Source organism: Leucoraja erinacea, chromosome 25 (genome assembly GCF_028641065.1).
Source record: "Leucoraja erinacea ecotype New England chromosome 25, Leri_hhj_1, whole genome shotgun sequence".
Taxonomy (NCBI): Eukaryota; Metazoa; Chordata; class Chondrichthyes; order Rajiformes; family Rajidae; genus Leucoraja; species Leucoraja erinaceus.
In genome coordinates, this window is record NC_073401.1 from 27,675,506 (window position 1) to 27,698,656 (window position 23,151).

Consider the following 23,151-nt stretch of genomic DNA (forward strand, 5'->3'; position numbering starts at 1 on the left):
TCCAAATATTGACATACCTCTCTGATACTCAGTTATTTTATTATATTTGTTAACATTTGGTGATATGATTAGCATTAATTGACAAACTTTAATCAGAATCAGAATGCTTTATTGTCATTGCATGTGTCACATACAACCAGATTACTGTGTCTCCCCATTTAAAAGAACTTCCAACATTCACATACTCATACTTTTTACACTCCCTCCCTCCCCAAACCCACCCATGGATTCACATTTACATAAATTAACACTGTCTCCCACCCCCCCCTCCTTCCCCATAACCCACTACCGAGACAGAGTTCAGTTCCAAGATTGCTGATGGGTAAAAGCTGTTCTTGAGTCTGGCAGTGAGTGACTTTAGCAACCTGTACCTTTTTCCTGCGGGCAGCAATGTGAAAAGGTGGTGACAAGGATGTGTAATGTCTTTCACGATATTACAGGTCCTGCTGCGGCATCTGGAGTGGTAAATGACCCCCAGAGGGGGCAGGGGGAGTCCAATGATACCCTGGGCAGTTTTCTATCACCCTCTGGAGAGCTGCTCTGTCAGCTGCTGAACAGTTCCCAAACCAGGCAGTTATGCAGTAAGTCAGTATGCTTTCTACCGAACAGCGGTAGAAAGACTCCAGCAGTTTATCAGACAGATGGGCCTTCCTCAGTGTTCTGAGGAAGTGAAGTCTCTGTTGCGCCTTTTCTATAACTACAGCAGAGTTCACAGACCATTTAAGATCCTCACTAATCATTATTAGTGATGAATTTGGGGCAATCGTATAGCGATGATGCTGTTGCTCGTAGTTACCGCACAAAATATTATACCAACAAAATTACAGGTGAATTATTAAGATTCCAGATAATACTTTGTACATTTTCAGATTCCCTGAGGATATCTCTTCAATGCGAATTGAAAACACCCTATAGATAGGCGAGTACTAATACCCCTGTCGCACTTAGGAAACCTGAATGGCAACCTCTGGAGACTTTGTGCCCCACCCAAGGTTTCCGTGCGGTTCCCGGAGGTTGCAGGTGGTTGCCGGAGGTTGCAGGTAGTGGAAGCAGGTAGGGAGACTGACAAAAACCTCCGGGAACCGCACGGAAACCTTGGGCGGGGCACAAAGTCTCCAGAGGTTTCCGTTCAGGTTTCCTAAGTGGGACAGGGGCATAAGGGAGCAGGTGTAAGTATAAGAGGGAGGCTTTACAATCAATGAGAAATGATTTTTAAAAAATGAAAGAATACACTCGTAAAAAAATGCTAAAGAAGTGACTCGATAGAGACAATAATTAGTGCATGTGGTCGTAAAATGGCCACAAGTATTTGGGGATTTACAACAGAATGCAATTGTAAAGAAATAATGATACATTTGTTAAAAAAAATATTGATTGGGCCACAGTTAAGATGTTCAGAGACCCTCGTTAGGGATAGATGTGAAAGCCATACAGTCTGAAAAGGGACGCAAAATGTCGTAATAAGGATGGAATTGAGGTATTTGGGATATTTCCACTGAATCAGGGAATGCTGAGACAAAATTTCAGAGGTTCCTAAAATCATGATAGAAAATTGTGAACTGAGACAAGTTTTTCCTAGGTACACAAAAATGCTGGAGAAACTTAGCGGGTGCAGCAGCATCTATGGAGCGAAGGAGATAGGCAACGTTTTGTCCTGAAACGTTGCCTATCTCCTTCGCTCCATAGATGCTGCTGCACCCGCTGAGTTTCTTCAGCATTTTTGTCTACCTTCGATTTTCCAGCATGTGCAGTTCCTTCTTAAACAATTTTCTCCCTTGTTTTGAAGGTTAATGCTGTAGATGGGGGAAGGATATCAATTTTAAGTTACAAGGAAGAATTGGGACGATGGCATTCGGATTCGGGAAGATCTTTCCACAGCAGGTGGTTGAAAGAGCCATCGCTGCACCTTTTCAGCAAATGTTAATATTTATTTGAAGACTGAAATCTCAATTTATCTAATGTTCGCATATTCATGTGTGTTAAGTGCTGAGGTTTTCTTCACAAGACTGTAAATGGGAACGTCCCATCCCCCACACCTTTCTTGTTACTCATGGAAGGCAGTGCAGGCCAATTCCAGCACTATCATTTCTGCTTTTGGTAAGGTCAGCCAACTCAACACAAACCAGCAATCAAACCTTCATCCTAATAGCCCTGCATCACACCTGCCAGGATATTTAACTATTGAAGGAACTGCACTTTTAAAAAAATCATTTGACACTCCTCCTACTCATCCCACAATATCATAGGCATGACAGAGAAAGCTGTCTGTCCTCTTAACACTCTGCTGTCAATTTGCTGTGTGTAATGAGCAACAAAAATTTAGAACAAAGAAGTTCAAAGTCTCCAGAATTTAACATCGGAAGGATCTTTTCAACACTTTTCAATTTGCATTAATTATGTCTGTAATGGCACTACAAAAAAAAATGAAACTCGACTAGTAAAAGATGGGATTATCAGCATTCAAACAGCAGTAAAATAGCGGTCAAATATCACAAGTGATGAGCTGTTCTGACTGTCAGGGTAATTACTGGCTGGTTTGTCGGCAATCTTCTCGTTACAAAAGAACTCCATTAGCTAACCGCAGAGAAAATAGTTACACCTGCCATTTTGGTTCAATACATACAAAAATAACTGTGACACTTTACAGCATTAAACTGGGCTCCCTGCTGCTTTGTCAATTGTGAGGATTCAGGATCAGTCTGCATGTGGCATTTTGAAAGGTTCCACCTGCCAGTTAGGTAAGAAAAACTGTTTTAAACTCTGGACTGAAAGGTACAATGTTCCACACACAAAAACAAAAAAAATACACTGCCCGGTTTTGTTAAATACCTTTCGGTCCTAATACTGCAAACTAAAAAATATATATTTTATATAAAAGGTCACAAGCGTGTATAAATGTGAAAAGTACACTTGCTGCTGTAAAGTGGGGAGATTCATTTTCACCATTTTTATTGTTATCGAGGGTGCATACTCAATGCAAATTACACAGCTAAAAGCACTTGCTGTGAATTCTGACAGCTAATGGGTACCTCATTAAGTCTCATCATTCAACTAGTTCAAAATCAGCTCCCTGCACCTTCAACTCTCCTGCCAAGAATCTAATTTCATGTGAGCTGCTCTGAATGATGTCATAGCAGGAAGAGTTTGAGTAAGATTCAACCGATGTTATCATTGGAGCAATCCAATATGCAGAAAAGGGTGACATATTTTGACAATAAGATTGAAGGGTCTTTAAGGATTTTTAAACTGAGTGTGATAATTTCAATAATCAGCCTGTTATATGTCAGAATTTTAAAACCTTTTTTCCATTAGTAATTTGGGCTGGAGATTTACATAAGAGGAACACTCCACTGAAGCCTCTTAGAATGCTGGAGTGCAAAATGGTATCAAATTCACACAAACAATTCACCAGTCAATTTTTGATCGTAAGCTGTAGAGAGTCATTTGGTACAACTGTTTAAAAATCTTTGGGCGATGAATATACCTTTTTTTTTAACATTAAGAGTTTAATGTTAAGAGTTAAAGATGCAGTACTATAAAATGAATCGGTCTCTCGTAATTTCAGTTCAAAATCAGCCGCTCAAAAATATTTTGCTATTCTTCCGCAAGGTATGAGCTTGCAATATTGAGCTCTGGAAACATTGAAGATGAACCTGATCCTGAACATGTCCTCATTATACATCTTAATATTCCAGCAACAGTCAAAGGATCCAGTCATTTCCTTATCGTACCCCTGGGACCTGTTATTATTATGAAGAATAATCAGCAAAGATTGGAGACTGAACTAATAATTTACTTGGTCTGAATGGATCAATTCTAGACATTGAATTCAACTGTTAAGAAGTTGAGATTGGATGGCAAATTAAGAACTTGTTTCAATATGTGTTACCCGTGCTTGTTCTGAGCAGGTAACAGAGAGATGACTTTCTGAATTGCCACAAAGGTGTACTCCAAACAATGCGGTTGGGATTTCTAGCATGAAGGAATAATTGATCCAAGAGATGTGGGTAGAATACACTTGACTTGCAGGACGATTGTTTTCGTATCCACGGGCCACAGTTTAAGAATAAGGAGTAAGCCATTTAGAACGGAGACGAGGAAACACTTTATCTCACAGAGAGTGGTGAGTGTGTGGAATTCTCTGCCTCAGAGGGCGGTGGAGGCAGGTTCTCTAGATGCTTTCAAGAGAGAGCTAGATAGGGCTCTTAAAAATAGCGTAGTCAGGGGATATGGGGAGAAGGCAGGAGCGGGGTACTGATTGTGGAGGATCGGCCATGATCACATTGAATGGCGGTGGTGGCTCGAAGGGCCAAATGGCCTACTCCTGCACCTATTGTCTATTGTCTATCCATCTGCTACCCTTGGCCTTCTTGTTGGTAGAGGTTTACATGCCTAGGAGGTTTTTACAGAGAGGGAAACCATTTAGTGAATAGAGCTGACAGCTGTGACATCTCAGTGAACTGTTCTGCTCCTGATCTTACGACAGGTGAAAGGAAACTGATAAAGACATTTTCTTGAAGGATTTAAACCAGCATCTTCAGTCCCTTCTTACACATTTACCTGCCAAATAATATGGCTTCTAAAACCTCATATCTTCTCTTTGGGCAGTACTTTTGAATCAAGAGTGACTTGCTTCTGCTGTAGTTCTGTGGCTTTTTGAGATGGTTGCTGAGGCCAATATGGAGACAGAAGGTGTTTAAGAAGGAACTGCAGATGCTGGAAAATCGAAGGTAGACAAAAGTGCTGGAGAAACTCAGCGGGTGCAGCAGCATCTATGGAGCGAAGGAAATAGGCAACGTTTCGTCCCGAAACGTTGCCTATTTCATTCGCTCCATAGATGCTGCTGCACCCGCTGATTTTCTCCAGCATTTTTGTGTACCTTGGAGACAGAAGGTGCCTGACATGGAGCTGGTAGTTTACGAAATTGTGTTATAAGTAGGGCTTCTTAGTGCTGCCAATGCATGCATTCAAGGTCTCAATGTCATCCCAAATGCTCCTTCTACACTTGGAACAGTTAAGGGCCAGAAGTTCTCTGGAGTCCAATACTGAACAGACTGGTTTACTGGGATTAGATTTTTCTCTCCATTTCTAACAGATCTGGTACCTTGGACCTCTACAGCATATACTACGTATGAGAGAACATATGCATTTTAAAATCTGCATCATCTTCCTTCTGGTTTTTCATTCTATTTTAACTCACAGTCCTGAGTGTTGTCACGGACTGAACCAGGTGGGATATGTACGTAAGTATTGACACTTGGTTTGTTAAAAGTAAGGACATAGGAATTTATGATAGTAGAATAACAATAAGACCAAAGCACATGAGTTTAAAATGGGTCAGAGATACATTTATATGCCCTGATCCAATTTTCAGCTAAAAACTGCACATGATAGAAACATAGAAAATAGGTGCAGGAGTAGGCCATTCAGCCCTTCGAGCCTGCACCGCCATTCAATATGATCATGGCTGATCATCCAACTCAGTATCCTGTACCTTCCTTTTCTCCATACCCCCTGATCCCTTTAGCCACAAGGGCCACATCTAACTCCCTCTTAAATACAGCCAATGAACTGGCCTCAACTCCCTTCTGTGGCAGAGAATTCCACGGATTCACCACTCTGTGTTGAAAAATGTTTTTCTCATCTCGGTCCTAAAAGATTTCCCCCTTATCCTTAAACTGTGACCCCTTTTTCTGGACTTCCCCAACATTGTGAACAATCTTCCTGCATCTAGCCTGTCCAACCCCTTAAGAATTTTGTAAGTTTCTATAAGATCCCCCCTTATTAAGATGCCCTGGTCCAATTTTCAGCTAAAAACTGCACATGATGATGAACTAATTCCCCCACCTCCCCCCCTCCCCCATTATAACACAGGAATTTGATTCATTAGAGGAAAGAGAGAGAATTTCATAAATAACTTTTTTTTATTTTGACCCATGGTTTTCTAGCCACACAAAAATAAACAGAACCATTAATGTCATTCTTGTCACATCTGCAAATGCCACCCCAGGTGTTCACTGATACACTTGTTAAATGTTCATTGGCTGGGTGGTGCTGCCAGTAATATCAATGTCGTGTTTCTGTGGTTTCCAGTTTTAATGTAACAAGGTGAATTTGTCCCTTAAAACAAGAAATGATGCAAACGCAATATTCAAGGTGGCATCGTGTAGCGGGAGTAGGAGTGGTGGAGGAGTGGCAACACTTGGGATTAAAGAGATAATATTTCAAAAAAACAAACTGCTTCCATTTTCCTTACTCATCACTTTATATATCCTACCTAAAATAACACAGCTTAAAAATAATCATGTCATCTGAATCTAACGCCAGTTAAAATGTACTGCTTTCCTCCCTAACAGAACAAATAGGAGGTGTGTCACCATTTTAAAATTGAACCAGGTGTACTTTAAAATAATATAACGTATAATCATTCATTTGTGACTTCACACTATTGTTGAAATCCAGTGTTCAATCAGAACCCACACATTCTGAAACATTGCCAAATAAACTAGAGCTGTCGTTAAAGAAAGGAAATGTTTAAATCATAGAGTCCTGCAGCTCATTGAGTTTGCGCTTCACACCAACCATCGAGCAGCGATTTATACCAAATCTACACAAACCCCATTTGATTTTCACCACATTCTCATGATCTCTCCCAACGATTCACGAAGACACCACGATTCCACTGCTCATCTCTACCTCTGCAACAATTCACAGTGGCCAATTAACCACCAACACACACACACATCTTTGGGATGTGGGAGGAAACTGGAGGACCTGGAGGACACTGCCTCAGGGGGAATGTGCAAGCTCCATGCATTCCTCACCAATGATGAGCTTGTGGGGCAGCAGCTCTCAGTGCTCTGCCACTGTGCTGCCCACAGATTATCTGCTCATTTAATGAGTCGTTACTATCTCAATACTGAAGGAGGGATGAAAGCCAAATGAACAGCATTAAAAAAAGTACATTGTAGAATAGAAGAGAATAGAAGATGCAAGGCGACAAGGAAATAGCAGGAGATATGGGTTATTTACATCACTACTTCAAAGAACAAGATGAAGCACAATGGCGGGCGGGGTGGGAGATTGCAACATTCACGTGGCCCGCCCTGTTTCGACAAATGCAATCAACCCGGCGTGCACAATCAAATAAGATCAAATAGAACAAGTTGTCCGACAACTTTAGGCTGTGCATGCCGTACGCAAGAAGAAGAGGAAGGCACAATGGACTAAATGACGATCCTTTGTCAATATCACCTCATGATTCGCCTAAATGTCTATTATTTACCGGCTGTTTTCTAGTTATAATTCTGATGAAAATAAATATCTGTATCCAAAATATTTTTTAATGATCTTTTTGGTCCCTATTTTTAAAGCCTCTAAATACCCAAGGCAAATAATCAGAGCGTAGCAAGTTCCATCTGAAATCCACAGATCTATCACCACAATGATAAGGTTCTACATGGTAGACTGTTCTGGAAGGTTAGATCACCTGGGATTCAGAGAGGGCTCGCCGACTTGGTGGAGAATTGGCTCCATGGAAGGAAACAGTGATGCTGGAAGGTAGACAAAAATGCTGGAGAAACTCAGCGGGTGCAGCAGCATCTATGGAGCGAAGGAAATAGGCAACGTTTCGGGCTGAAACACTTCTTCAGACTGATGGGGGTGGGGGGGGGGGGGCGGGGAGAAGAAAGGAAAAAAGAGGAGGAGGAGCCCGAAGGCTGGGGCATGGGAGGAGACAGCAGGAGGGCTGAGGAAGGGGAGTGATGCTGGAATGTGTTCAAGAAGGAACTGCAGATGCTGGAAGATCGAAGGTACACAAAATTGCTGGAGAAACTCAGCTGGGTGCAGCAGCACCTATGGAGCGAAGAAAATAGGCGACGTTTCGGGCCGAAACGTCGCCTATTTTCTTCGCTCCATAGGTGCTGCTGCACCCGCTGAGTTTCTCCAGCAATTTTGTGTACCACCGAGTGATGCTGGAAGGTTGTTTATCAGACTGGAGGCCTGCGACTAGTGATGAGCCCATTGTTGTTAGTGGTGGATATCAATGATTTAGTTGAGAATGCACAAGGCATAATGAGTACGTTTTCAGATGAGTGGTATTATAGATAGTGAAGATGATTATCAAAAGTTATAGCAGGAGCTTGATCAGGTGGGTAAGTGGACTGTAGAATAGCGAATTGGTTTTAATGCAGATAAGTGCGAGGTGTTGCCTTTTTGGAAGTCAAACCAGGGCAGGGCCTTCACATTGGATTGCAGGACCCAGAGTACTACTGTAGAGTGGAGGGAGTGCAGCTACATAGTTTGCTGAAAGTGGTGTCGCAACTAGATGGGGTGGTCAAGAATGGTGGTACATTGGGATTCGTCACGAGGTACAGAGGTTGTGCAAGACGTTGGTGAGGCCGCATTTGGAGTGTTGCGTTCAATTTTGGAAAGATGTTGTTAAACAGGGAAGAGTGCAGAGAAGATGTACAAGGAGGATGTTGTTAGGACTTGAGGGCCTGAGTTATAGGGAGAATTAAGCAGGCTAGGACTTTACTCCTTGGAGCACACGTGGCTGAAGGGTTATCTTATGGAGGTGTACAAAATCATGGGGAATAAATAACGTGAATGCAATGAGTCTTTTACCTGGAGCAGGGGAATCAGGAATCGGGAACCGGAGGATATACATTTAAGGTGAGAGGAGAAAGATTTAATAGGAACTTGAGGGCAACTTTTTCACTCAGAGGATGGTGGGTATATGGAAGGAACTGCCAGAGGAGGAACTTGAGGCAGGTATTATACCAACATTTAAAAGATATTTGGGCAGGTACATGGATAGGAATGGTTTGGATGGATATGGGTCAAACACTGGCAGATGAGACTAGCATCGATGGGGCATCTTGGTCGTGGCATAGACATGTTGGAACAAAGAGCCTGATTCCATGCTTTATGACTCTATGACTCTAATGCCTAATGGGTCTAGCTGTGGTGGCGCGCTGCTGTGACCCGACCCCGGAGATTCGGAGGCTCCAACCGCAGGTCTGGTGGACAGTAACACCGGGAGACAATGGGTCCCTGCTTTTCGGGGCTTCCGCAACGGCGACTTCTCATGCCCGAGTTGCGGGGTTGAAAATTACCTGGCGCGGGGCCTTACATCGCCCGGCGCGGCTTTAATGGCCGCGGGACACTTACCATCGCCCGCCGGGGGCTTTGACTCTGACATCGGGAGGAGAATGAGGAGTGCAGGGGAGAGATAAGACTTTGCCTTCCATCACAGTGAGGAGGAGATTCACTGTGATGGATGTTTGTGTTGTGTCTTGGTTCTTTTTCTTGTGTGTGTGACTGCAGAAACCACATTTCGTTTGAACCTCAATGAGGTTCAAATGACAACAAATAAATTGTGTTGTATTGTAGCAAACCACCTGATGCGATACTGAGCAAAACTAGTCAGAAAAGTTGCATATGAAAGGTCCAACCGGAGATGAATTAGGATGTTGAGTTCTGACCATTGCCAAGGCATTGCCACAACCAATCAACCAGTATTTCAATCTGTCATCAATTAATTAGCTCTTGCAAAGTGCATTTGGATGGATGTCAAGTTGGGACAAGATAAGAATAGCTGCAATGCCCTCCAAGGACTAATCACCAGGACCAAGTACAAACCCAGGCATTAGATAAACATTCACTTGGGTTAGAAATGCTTGCAGTCGTAGAATCGTCACGCAATGGAATTGGTACTGTTCTGAGAAAGTATAAATACTCTAAACAACATTGTCTTGTTTATTTTGTTGAAAAGTCGGCTCACCATTCCTTTGTGGTCCGTTCCATTTGAGGTGCAGATTTTGAGCAGCTTGAAAGTTATGGGCTTGTCGATCAACTGAGCTGCAGGGGCTGGGGTTTCGGAGTGAACATAAACTCCACTTGATTGCTACACGATTTTAAAGAGGAAAACAAAAATAGTTCAGGAACATATGGTTAAGGATAGAGAAAAGCATATCCACCTCAGTCTGAAGAAGGGTCTCGACCCGAAACATCACCCAGTCCTTTTACCCAGAGAAGCTGCCTGTCCCACTGAGTTACTGCAGTATTTTGTGACTATCTTCAGGGTAAACCAGCATCTGCAGTTCCTTCCTGCACATGTCCATATCTATAATTGTTCTCTTGATGAGAGCAGTTAAATTCTCGATCCAATGACCTGGAGCCTAAGGTTTTGAAAGAGTTATCTATAGAGACACCAGATGCACTGGCAGGCATCTTCCACTATTCGATTGATTCTGAAATGAGCTCCACAGATTTGAAGGTAGCAAATGTAAACCCCAGAATTTAGCAAATCAGGGAGAAAGCAAAGGGGGGAACTATAGATCAGTTATCCTGACATTATCCTAGATGGAAAACATATAGAATTTATTATTAAGGAAGTGGTAACAGGAGCAATCAGAAAATTAATATCTACGTATCGACTAGAGTCGACATGAAATTTGTGAAAGGGATATCAAAAGGCAAAACTGTTTGAAAATCCTTAGATTCATGGCAGCAAAATAGATAAGGGAGAATCTGTCAATGTAATTCTGCAGTATTTGCATTTTCAGAAGGTGCAGTCTAGTCTGTGAAATAAAATTAGAGCACATGCATGGGGTTACATGACTGGCCAAGACTGAGGACTGGATAATGAACTGAACATATCAAAATAGGAATTAACATTCATATCTGGGCGGGAAGGCAGTTAGGTCGGGTGGGAGTGGAGGCCCAACAGGGTTTGGTGTCCAGCTTTTTGCAATCTATTATCAATTAGTGGGAAGATGAGACAAAGTGCAATGCATCCAGGGTTGCTGCAGATACAAAGCTAGGTGCTGGTGTAGGTTGCATGGAGAGGTGGATAGAAATGGGCAAACTGAATGTGCTAGAGCATGACAGATGGAATGGTACAGTATGTGGTAAAATGATATTAAACAGTATAGATAACTGATTTCTATGTGTTGGAAGAGACTGGGCCTATACTGGACCACACATTGGGTTTCTGGGCTTCCTCAGTATTTCATAAACATTGTGTGACTGCTATTGCCTGTGTTCAAATCTTAGTCGAAACAAAGAACTGCAGATGCTGGTTAATAAACAAAAGGACACAAAGTGCTGGAGTAACTCAGCAGGTCAGGCAGCATCTCTGGAGAACATGGATAGATGAGGTTTCAGGTCGAGACCCTTCTTCAGACAGACTCGAAGAATCACCTATCCATGATCTCCAGAGATGCTGCTTGACCTGCGGAGTTACTCCAGCACTTTGTGTCCTTTTGTGTTCAAATCCTCTCTGATAGAGTCGCTGTCCTTTCACTCCTGATTCTGATTGACCTATGCTACTGTTAGGTGGGCAGATTACATGAAATCACTGGACATCAGATTGATTAAGCCTGCTGCATTCTTAAAATCCCACCGCCATCATACTCCCTAATCATGCACTACCCTGAAGGAAATTAAAGTACAAGGGCCTCTATCCAATGAAAGGAAAACACTGGAACAGTGTTCCTTCAATTCCTTGAGGCAGTCAAGCTAACTTCTCTGGAAGATTGCAGTACCAGGAAATTATGATATCTAAAACCACAATGGTGAATTCATTCCCTCCCCAGTCCAGCCCAGACAGTCCAGCCCAGTGAAATGGCTTGATTCTCCACTTCAAATTCCACAAACCAGAGTGTGCAGAAAGCATAACTTTGCTGAATGGAACATTTGAGGCAGCTTTTCTTTCATAGAAACATAGAAAATAGGTGCAGGAGTAGGCCATTCGGCCCTTCGAGCCTGCGCTGACCGCCATTCAATATGATCATGGCTGATCATCCAACTCAGTATCCTGTACCTTGCCTTCTCTCCATCCCTTTAGCCACAAGGGCCACATCTAACTCCCTCTTAAATATAGCCGCGCCATTCAAAACGACCTGGCTTCTCATCTGGCTTAATACTTACCAAATTAATTGGATGATAATTCTGTGTGTTTGGAAATGTGGTCACTGTGACAAATTTAGCTCTTTGATTTTATTAATAAAGTTACAGGGCGGTAACGAATTCCTCAATTATTTTGCCTTTCCCCCCCCCGCTCAGTTCCTGCCCATCTCCACCAGTGTCCACAGTCCATTTTGAATGGGGGGTTTATTCTTACAGCCACAATATGAGGATGTGTCATATGAGGAAAGATTGAAAAGCCTAGGCTTGTATTCACTGGAGTTTAGAAGGATGAGGGGCGATCTTAAAGAGAACTTATAATAGGACTGGACAAGCTAGATGCAGGAAAAATGTTCCCAATTTTGGGCGAGTCCAGAACCAGGGGCCACACACAGTCTTAGAATAAAGAGGAGGCACTTCAAGGGTGAGGTGAGAAAAAAACTTTTTCACCCAGAGAGTTGTGAATTTGTGGAATTCCCTGCCACAGAGGGCAGTGGAGGCCAAGTCACTGGATGGATTTAAGAGAGAGTTAGATAGAGCTCTTGGGGCTGGTGGAATCAAGGGATATGGGGAGAAGGCAGGCACGGGTTATTGATTGGGGCCGATCAGCCATGGTCACAATGAACGGCGGTGCTGGCTCGAAGGGCCGAATGGCCTCCTCCTGCACCTATTCTGTATGTGTCTGATATCTTACCTGCTGTCGAGCTGGAGCAGATGGGCACCAGCCCCTCTCCTCTGTGTAAGAGTAGCGTTGATCACTACATGACTCCATATCCACCATTAGTGTGTATGACTTTTCTGGATCTAAACCGTGTATGGTGATGACAATGGGAGGGAACAAACATCTGTGAATAGAATAAATACAACATTCATGCCGCTTGCAAGTTACTGAACTTATGTAAAAGCAAAGAGAGATATAATTTCTGCGTAACATATTCTATTTCCTACATCCACTGATTTCCTAAGTTTCCATACATTTATCAATCTGTTTTGAATAAACTCAGCAAATGGCTTTCCAAAGTTTAGGACATCCAGTTTGAGGGTTTAAGAAGGAACTGCAGATGCTGGAAAATCGAAGGTACATAAAAATGCTGGAGAAACTCAGTGGGTGCAGCAGCATCTATGGAGCGAAGGAGATAGGCAACGTTTCGTCCCGAAACGTTGCCTATCTCCTTCGCTCCATAGATGCTGCTGCACCCGCTGAGTTTCTCCAGCATTTGTGTATACCTGGCATTTTATGTTATTTACTGAATCTAAACTATGGACTCTAATAGATAAGATGCCTTCAGTGCAATGTTAGTTTAGTTTAGTTTAGTTTAGAGATACAGCGCGGAAACAGGCCCTTCGGCCCACCGAGTCCGCGCCTACCAGCGATCACCCCGTACGTTAGCACTATCCTACACACACTAGGGACAATTTACAATCCTTACCAAAGCTCCTTCGCTCCATAGATGCTGCTGCACCCGCTGAGTTACTCCACCCTTTTTTTGTACCTTCCAGTTTGAGGGATTTGAAAGACTATTGAATAAAGAAATTGTCTCCTTTATCCCACGCCTAAATGGCTTGCTCTTTATTTGGATTGTAACCCCTGATTATATTCTCAGCCACGGAGAACATCCTCCTTCCATCCGTCTTGTTGAACCCTGTGTGAGGATTTGATATTTTCATGAGATCAGCCCTCATTCTTCTAAACTCCAGAGAATAGAGTCCTAATCTATTGTCTCTGTTCATGTGGCAACCCTGCCATCCCAGGAACCAGTCTGGCGAATTTCCTTTGCACTCCCTTTCTGGCCAAATATATACTTTTTATAGGTTAGGAGACCCAAAAATATACACAATAATCCAGGTGCAATCTCACCATGTCCCTAGATAATTACAGAAAGACAATTTGCAGAATGACAATAGACATGTTCGTTTTCAGTTACTTATGTAGTAAAGACCCTGTCCCACTTAGGAAACCTGAACGGAAACATCTGGAGACTTTGCGCCCCACCCAAGGTTTCCGTGCGGTTCCCGGAGGCTGCAGGTGGTTGCAGGTAGTGGAAGCAGGTAGGGAGACTGACAGAAACCTCCGAGAACCGCACGGAAACCTTGGGTGGGGCGCAAAGTCTCCAGAGGTTTCCGTTCAGGTCTCTATGGACATTGCCATTTTTCAACATTATCAAAAGCCTTATGAAAATCTAACTTCAATTACAGTATTTCACCTGGTCATATTCTCAAAGGACTAAAATAAACAGGTCAAAAATGATTTACCTATCTTAAACTTGCGCTGTCTCGGCTAAATCCCATTATTCATTTGTTGTTATGTTATCAGACCTTTCATTATAACATCCAGCATTTTGCTCCGAGCTGTTTTCCTAACAGGTCAGGCGTTCCTAGTTTTCTTTCTCCATCCCTTTTACAGTATATTTTTAAGCATTTGCCATCGTGCCTCTTGATGAGCGGAATTCATATTGCATTTGGAAGGAATTCTTTATCCATTGGGAGGAGGCAGTTGAGGAGAGGCCTTACCAAGACATTCATAGAAACATGGAAACATAGAAAATAGGCGCAGGAGTAGGCCATTCGGCCCTTCGAGCCTGCACCGCCATTCAATATGATCATGGCTGATCATCCAACTCAGTATCCTGTACCTGCCTTCCCTTCATACCCCCTGATCCCTTTAGCCACAAGGGCCACATCTAACTCCCTCTTAAATATAGCCAATGAACTGGCCTCAACTACATTATGTGGCTGAGAATTCCAGAGATTCACCACTCTCTGTGTAAAAAATGTTTTTCGCATCTCAGTCCTAAAAGATTTCCCCTTTATCCTTAAACTGTGACCCCTTGTTCTGGACTTCCCCAACATCGGGAACAATCTTCCTGCATTTAGCCTGTCCAAACCCTTAAGAATTTTGTAAGTTTCTATAAGATCCCCCCCTCAATCTTCTAAACTCTAGCGAGTACACTGTGGCAGAGTGCATGGGGACCCCTTGCATTTATTGCAATTAGACGTCTATGAGGTCATGATGACATCTTCCCAGAGATCTGCAAATGTGCCCTTCTTCAGATGAGGGCAAGAATTTATGCTGGATGTACTTCTTGGTGATGTTTGCTGCTTTAGCAGTGATGTTGGATATTTCAGGAGGCTTATTGCTTTTTGATTGTTGGTTATCCTTTAATGCCAAGATTGTGGGAGCATGTTGTGGAACATGATACTTGGATCAAATTTAATCCTGATCGAATGGTTCATTGAAATTCTTTTTGCATTGGGCACTGACTGCCTCACTGTGCTCTTCACCATTCCAGTTTTTTTTTATAAGGGTGGTCCCTCAGTGTTTGGCTTATAATAGTCTGGAGAATCCTACATCTTGTGGTTGCTGACTTGTTGCTAGATCATGCATAGGCATCTTACACTCACCAAAATTGAGTTTAGTGTATGGATCATCAGGATTCTTGTGGCCAACGTTAAAACCAGCAAATCTACAGGTTGCACCATGGCACCTCACTGATATTGAGATCACATGCGGATTGAAACCTAATGGCAAAAGAAAGCCTGCTCAAGGAACAAGGGCCAGCTGGAAGAGGAGTCCTGTCTCCATGGTTTGGTTCAGCCACCAGCAATGAACAAGTCTGGTGTCTAAAGGGGCTGTCCCACTGCGGCGACCTAATTGGCGAGTTTAGGAGAGTTTGAAAAAGTGTCATGTTGAAGACCTCCTTCAACTATGTTGAAGACCAGCTACCACTAGCTACAACTAACTTCGGGAAAATTGGACACCGAATAGTGGAGAGTGAAGAGGACCTCCTTCGATCTTCTTCGACTATATTGAAGACTATCTATGACTACCTTCGACTACCTACGAATAACATGCCGACCTACTACGACCTACTTCGACTAAACCTGCGAGTAAAAAATATATATATTTTTTTCCATGGCGACCTTTTTTTACTCGCGGGCAGTTTTCAGCATGTTGAAAAATACGCAGCGACCTAGCACGTGGGGACTACTCTCGAGCATGAAGGGGAGTTACAAAGACCTCCTACGACCTCGTGTCGACCATGCTGCGAGTATGAGTCGAGGGCAAAGCCTTTGGCTTTCTCCAATGGGGAACCAGCACAATATATCAGCTTAGATAGACACAAAATGCTGGAGTAACTCAGCGGGACAGGCAGCATCACTGGAGAGAAGGAATGGGTGATGAAGAAGGGTCTCGACCCGAAATGTCATTCATTCCTTCTCTCCAGAGATGCTGCCTGTCCCTCTAAGTTACTCCAGCTTTTTGTGTCTATCTTCAGTTTAAACCAGCATCTGCAGTTCCTTCCTACACAATACATTAGCTTCATCCCCCTCTCTCCGCATCTAAATGAATTCCAAGCCTGGCCTGATGTTATAATGTTCCTCCACTGCCACTTCCCAGTCTCTGCCACGATGACCATTTCTTTGGCCAGGAGTCCTTACCCACCGACTGCGGACCCTTTTCTATGTCTCTAGAATTCCTGGACCATCTGAACTTCTCCCTCGAGCATAAATCTATCCATCACAGTGTTTCCAGCATTTTCGGTTTGGATTTCAGAATGCCAGCATCAGTGGTTTTTAGCTTTACAGTACTCCAGTCATGGCCAAATCAGTGTTTATAAAGATTCAGCAGAACTTCCTTGCACAGGATCCCGAATGTTTTTTTAACAAGTTTCTCAAGCTTCACTGATATTCTGAACTATTTATGCATGACATGCTCGACCGCTCTGTTTTCCTGTACTGTCTTTTAAAATTGTGCCCTCCAGTTTACATTGCCTCTCTGCTAGCTTTCTTCTGCGATGAAACATCTCACATTAAATTTCATCCACTGTGTATCTGTCTGTTTACTCCACTGCCTATCTCTACCCTCTTGAGGTCTACTGCTATCTTCCTCACAGCTCACTGCTTCCTCCCAGTTTTATGTGATCTGTCTGCTCCAGTCCAACTCATTAATGCATATTGAGAAAACCTTTGGTCCCGGTAATGACCCTAGGGAATGCCACTGTACACCACTGGTCTCTTTTTAATTAATATACAAGTACCCACTGCTATCAAAGAGTTCTGCTTCAACGATTACATTTGTGAATGATATTCAGAGTTTCTATTCAGAACCTCCAAACAAATATGTAAACTATAAGAGATTTGATACTATTTTAAGAATTATAGCTTTTGAGTTCGGATTTTAAACTTAAAACAACACACCCAATGCTGTGTAGTCAGTTATGATGGCTAACAAGACATGAAGGTCTGGTCTGATTTATTTGTGTTCTGTTCTAAACTAGATTCTCCTACTTTCCTCCTTGGCTATATCCACGGGTGATAATCTAATATGAACTGGCCTGTACACTGATTTATTTTGCTTTCAATGTGAAATCAGATAGACTGGGAAATGTTTGTGGGCCCCTTCTCATCATTATGGTTCAGTTCTGCATTAAAAATCCCAACTGTGAAGTGGCACGGTGGGTGACAATGGTCCTTTAATTCAATGTTAGTGATGCAGTTTGCATAATGATAATTGTATTTGACTTCCATGTGCACACATTTACATTCCACGACTATCAAAGGAATATTTTTTTGTTGCAGCTGAATGATTCTCATGCTTTCACACAGTAGTTTGAGGATAAACAGCTCGAGATTTCAAAGATGTTTCAGGCACTTGTGTCTCAAATGGCTCTATGAAATACTGCAAAAAATAATCCATAATCCTTCTTAAGGCCAGCTGGAGTGGGACAAGAAGAGGAAAAACAAAATGGCCCAATTTGTCACTCCCAGATAACTAGTTTTGCTCATCAATTCTGCTACCTCATTAACAATGTTTCAAGAGATAAGAAAACAGCGCAAGATGACCAAAGTTTCGATTAACCACAACACACCTCTAGCTCAAAAGACTGATTCCTCGTTGACAAATCAAACAATCACCCTTTTCATCATGAAATGTCACTTTTCTTGAAAAAACATCAAAATTATTTTTGTTTTTTGCTGCAAAATTAGTTTGAAGGTCCAATATGAAATATCACGTATTTTATTTATTGACCTCAGGATTACCATCTGTGGGGATGTAGAGAGGACATCTCAAATATCTTGTCACATCATATCCCTCATTTTCTGAGAGTACTAAAAAGCATTTACAGGCGTTCCAGCCCACTAACATATGGAGCTGCTGACCTCCGCCACATCAAAAATGAGTGACATTTGCCCCACTATCCTTGAAGACTTTAAGTAATTATATGAATTCCCCATAGAGGCCAGCGCTGTGCACACACACTGTGTAAGGCATTTCAGACTTTCAAACATGCTATGTCAATTGTTTTAACTGACAGAACTTCAGGTTTTTATTTTCCTTTAAACCCAGATGCTCAGGGATACTGCTACGGCAGTTATTATCAACTCTGTAACATCATTTACCCTCTAGAATGGAATAGACACGATTTAGTGCAAAATCCCACCTGAAAATTTGATGTGTCTTTTGTTATTGGGGACAGGATTGGGGACATGGGCGGCATGGTGACTTAGACAACAGGTGCAGGAGTAGGCCATTCGGCCCTTCGAGCCAGCACCGCCATTTAATATGATCATGGCTGATCATCCCCAATCAGTACCCCGTTCCTGCCTTCTCCCCATATCCCCTGACTCTGCTATTTATTAGCGGTAGAGTTGCTGCCTCACAGCGCCAGAGACCCGGGTTCAATCCTCACTGCGGGCGCTGTCTGTACGGTGTTTGTACGTTCTCCCCGTGACCTGCGTGGGTTTTCTCCGAGATCTCCGGTTTCCTCCCACACTCCAAAGACTTACAGGCTTGTAGGTTAATTGGCTTGGTGTAAAATGCATGTGTAAAATTGTTCCTAGTGTGTGTGTGTAGGGTAGTGTTAATGTGCGGGGATCGCTGGTCGGTGCTCACACGTTGGGCCCAAGGTCATGTTTCCGCACTGTATCTCTTAACTCAAAAAACATATTCATCAGTCCACTAGCCATTTTCAGTATATCCTATTTTAAAACTTCCAGCTTTCTTTAATTTCCTTTTTATCTCAGCCATTGACATATTTAATAATAGTCCAATGGACTTTGAACCCTGGGGCTCCCCTTCAATTTTAAACCACATCTTTTATCCTATTTATTATCATATTCATAAGAGCACACAAAATGGAAAGTGCAATAAAGAAAAATAAATACAATAATAAATATAAGAAGCTTTGATAGTCAATAATCAAATCAAAATGAAACTTTACCCTTCAAAATCATTTGTTGAATGCTATTTTTTATATTTTTGAACTGGGTGTTCCCAGCATTTATTACCCATCACCACTAATCGCACTTGATGTGGTGGTGAACTCTCTTTTGGACCCACTGCATTTCACCTGTGGAGTTGCAGGATGTAGACAGTCACATTATTCCACTCTGCTCCGTGTAGGGGCATCTACATAGAAACATAAAAAATAGGTGCAGGAGTAGGCCATTCAGCCCTTCGAGCCTGCACCGCCATTCAATATGATCATGGCTGATCATCCAACTCAGTATCCCATCCCTGCCTTCTCTCCATACCCCCTGATCCCTTTAGCCACAAGGGCCACGTCTAACTCCCTCTTAAATATAGCCAATGAACTCCAGATAGTGGTGTTCCAATACCCTGCTAACACTGTCTCTTTTAGAGTCGTGGAGTCCTACCGCACGGTATCAGGCCCTTTGGCCCAACTTGCCCATGCTGACCAAGATGTGCCTTCCAGGACCGTCCCACCTGCCTGTGTTTGGCACATATTGCTCTAAACCTTTCCAACAGTATCCGCGTACCTGTCCAAATGTCAGAGTAGCAGAAGTGAATAAGAGCAATACGTTTTGTACATGGTACACATGGTAACTGCTGGTACACTGGTAGAAAATATTCCATCACATTTCCGAGTTGTAGATGATGGAAAGGCTTTGGGATGTCTCAAGGTGAGTCACTCACCACAGGACATTCCGTCTCTAACCTGCTATTGGAGTCACACCATTTATGTGGCTGGTCCCGTTTAGTTTCTGGCCTGTTCCGGAAAAAGCCTGGATAGAGTGGATGTGGAGAGGATGTTTCCACCAGTGGGAGTGTCTAGAACCAGAGGTCACAGCCTCAGAATTAAAGGATGTTCCTTTAGGAAGGAGATGAGGAGGAATTTCTTTAGCCAGAGGGTGGTGAATCTGTGGACTTCATTGCCCCAGAAGGCTGTGGAGGCCAAGTCAAAGGATATTTTTAAGGCAGAGATAGATAGATTCTTGATTGGTATGAGTGTCAGGGTTTATGGGGAGAAGGCAGGAGAATGGGGTTAAGAGGGAAAGATAGATCAGCCATGATTGAATGACGGAGTGGCAGAGTAGACTTGATGGGCTGAATGGCCAAATTCTGCTCCTATCACTTATGAATTTATGGTAATTAGTGACCTCCAATGATGTTTTGTGTGAGAAGGAACTGCAGATGCTGGAAAATCGAAGGTAGACAAAAGTGCTGGAGAAACTCAGCGGGTGGAGCAGCATCGATGGAGCGAAGGAAATAGGCAATGTTTCGGGCCAAAACCCTTCTTCAGACTGATGGACGTTTCTTTTCTAATTAAGAACCAACGTCTTGATTTTTGCCTTCCTTTAACACTTTTTGCATAATTCATTACAATTTATGTATAATTAGTTTTGTGTGGTTGTCTGAGTCTGTGATGCTGCTGCTAGCAAGTCAGTTCATTGTACCAGTACTTCATTGTACTAGTGCGTATGACTATAAACGTGACTTGCCTTGTTGATGGTGGCTTAAATCAATTTGCCAAAGGAGATTGATGGGGGTAGTTAGTTAGCTGGATTGGATTTGTACTTTTTATGAACGGGACATACCTAGGCAACTTTCCACATTTGTTGGATAAATACCAGTGCTGTACCTGTACTGACACGACTTGGATAGAGGAACAGTGTAGGAAGGAACTGCAGATGCTGGTTTAAGCTGAAGATAGACACAAAAAGCTGGGGTAACTTAGCGGGACAGGCGGCATCTCTGGAGAAAAGGAATATGTGACGTTTCGGGTCGAGACCCTTCTTCAGACTAAAACATAGAAACATAGAAATTAGGTGCAGGAGTAGGCCATTCGGCCCTTCGAGCCTGCACCGCCATTCAATATGATCATGGCTGATCATCCAACTCAGTATCCCGTACCTGCCTTCTCTCCATACCCCCTGATCCCCTTAGCCACAATAGGAATTAATTCATGACTCTCATTTATGGCCACATCTAACTCCCTCTTAAATAGAGCCAATGAACTGGCCTCAACTACCCTCTGTGGCAGAGAGTTCCAGAGATTCACCACTCTGTGTGAAAAAAGTTCTTCTCATCTCGGTTTTAAAGGATTTCCCCCTTGAAACCCGACGCCTGAAATGTTCAAGAAGAAACTGTAGATGCTGGAAGATCGAAGGTACACAAAATTGCTGGAGAAACTCAGCGGGTGCAGCAGCATCTATGGAGCGAAGGAAATAGGCGACGTTTCGGGCCGAAACCCTTGTAGCGGCGCCTGCTAGTGCACGGAGATATCGAACCCGGCGTTCGGAAGCCGCGGTCACGGGACTCGGGAGGGGCTGCTGGTTTTGTGCGGTTTTTCCCTTGCGCGCGTTAGTTCAGCGCTGTCCACCATTGTGGGCAGACGTGTCTGAAAAGCCTGTATGCTGGATATTGAACTTTCGAATAAAGATTTGTTGAAAACTCCAGTGGTCGTTTCTCAAACCTATCCCTTTTCTCCAGAGATGCTGCCTGGCCCGCTGAGTTACTCCAGCTTTTTGTCTCTAATTCTGGATACAGGAACAGCTCATTCCAGAGTGTAGATACTATAGCTGGAATGTAGTCTGATCCCAATCCCTTTGCTGTATCTCGGCATTTACTTCATATCACATGAAGTGAATTGATCAGTGACTGACCTCTGAAATGGTGATCTTAAGAGGCAGCTAAGATTCTTAATCTGTTCAACACTTCTGTTAGGTTAAGATTGTATAACAAAATGAAAAAAGGAATACAAAAGAGGAATAGAGAAAAACAAATGAAGGAAGCAGAAAGTTAAATGAAAAATGTTTACATTTGTTTAGGTGAGATTGTTTCTACAAATCTGATTTTGTGATGTGGGGGAATTAAAGTTACACCTGTAATGTGGAAAATTTACTATGTTGTGGTATATTTGAGTATTTTTAATACTGAACAATTGTTTTCAGGTTCTGGAGACCACAATTCAGTTGCATTCTGTCTGCCATTTCTTGCTTAATTAATGTAAGTATTCTTGCATGCTGATTATTTTATTTGATTTGTCTCCTAGCTGCATAAATTGGTGTCAACAGCAACCATGTATTGAACATATTCTCGCCAATGTTCAAGGCTTTCCTTACAGCATGCATTTCTTTTTGAACAGCAGGGATTATTAAAATAGATCTATGCTCAAGCAACCTTATTCCGCAGGATCAAAATTTCCGTTGCTTGGTCAAGGAACTTGTGTACTTGTCAATTTAAGATTCTATCTGAACGTACATTTCAGACTTTTTGTAACAATTTACGATGTCTATGACAAAATTTTAATAAACCAACACATTACTCATGCTCTCACTAATATTGTCAAATAGAGAATGCATTATCCTGCTGCTAAAGTAAATCTGTATCCCTTAAGGCCACTGTCTAACTGCTGTTGAATAAACACTAAGTCTGAATTTAATTGCCATTTGGGCTGTGAGTCATAATGCTGTTTTTTGCTTTTAGTGAGATAATTTAGAGGCTACATACATTCTCTTGCTGAGTTACTGCTGTTTCTTCTTTATGCTTATGTATACCAAGTACACCGCTAACATTTGACTGTAGAAATTGAAGGAAATGGAAATGTGTGGGGGAAGGCTTTTTGGGATATATTGGCTTATGGTTATAAAGAAGACTTGTGTAAATAGTAGAAATGGAAGGGGTGCCACAGAAATGTACCATTCACACCTCCAGATGATGTTGCGTCTATTCATCACTGCATCTTGACCTTCCTATTCACTTCTCAACGCAGCTAGCTAGTTATCAATTAACTTCCCGAGCTTTAACCTTTTAAAAAAAAAATCAATTTTCTATCTATTTAATTTATTTACCTTTTTCTTGCCAGAAATCAATTATTCTTTTTAGTTGTAGACTAGGTACTTCTAATTTTGGTTCACTAGTCGATTTCAGTTGGATGCGTTTTACAGGACATATGCCACAACACTTAGGAACATAAGAAAACTTCAAAAACAGGC

The 23,151-nt window shown here is 42.5% G+C and overlaps 1 protein-coding gene across 1 annotated transcript in view; it reads right to left on the minus strand.

Annotated features, from left to right (window-relative positions):
* Positions 1 to 23,151, minus strand: part of fam222aa (family with sequence similarity 222 member Aa) — a 174,129-nt gene that overhangs the window by 139,785 nt on the left and 11,193 nt on the right. Inside the window, exons 2-3 of the mRNA XM_055655363.1 lie at positions 12,605 to 12,755; positions 9,785 to 9,907 (exon numbers count right to left, since the gene is read on the minus strand). Of these exons, the coding sequence (XP_055511338.1) occupies positions 9,785 to 9,907; positions 12,605 to 12,755 (274 nt within the window). The remainder of the gene's footprint in view (positions 1 to 9,784; positions 9,908 to 12,604; positions 12,756 to 23,151) is intronic.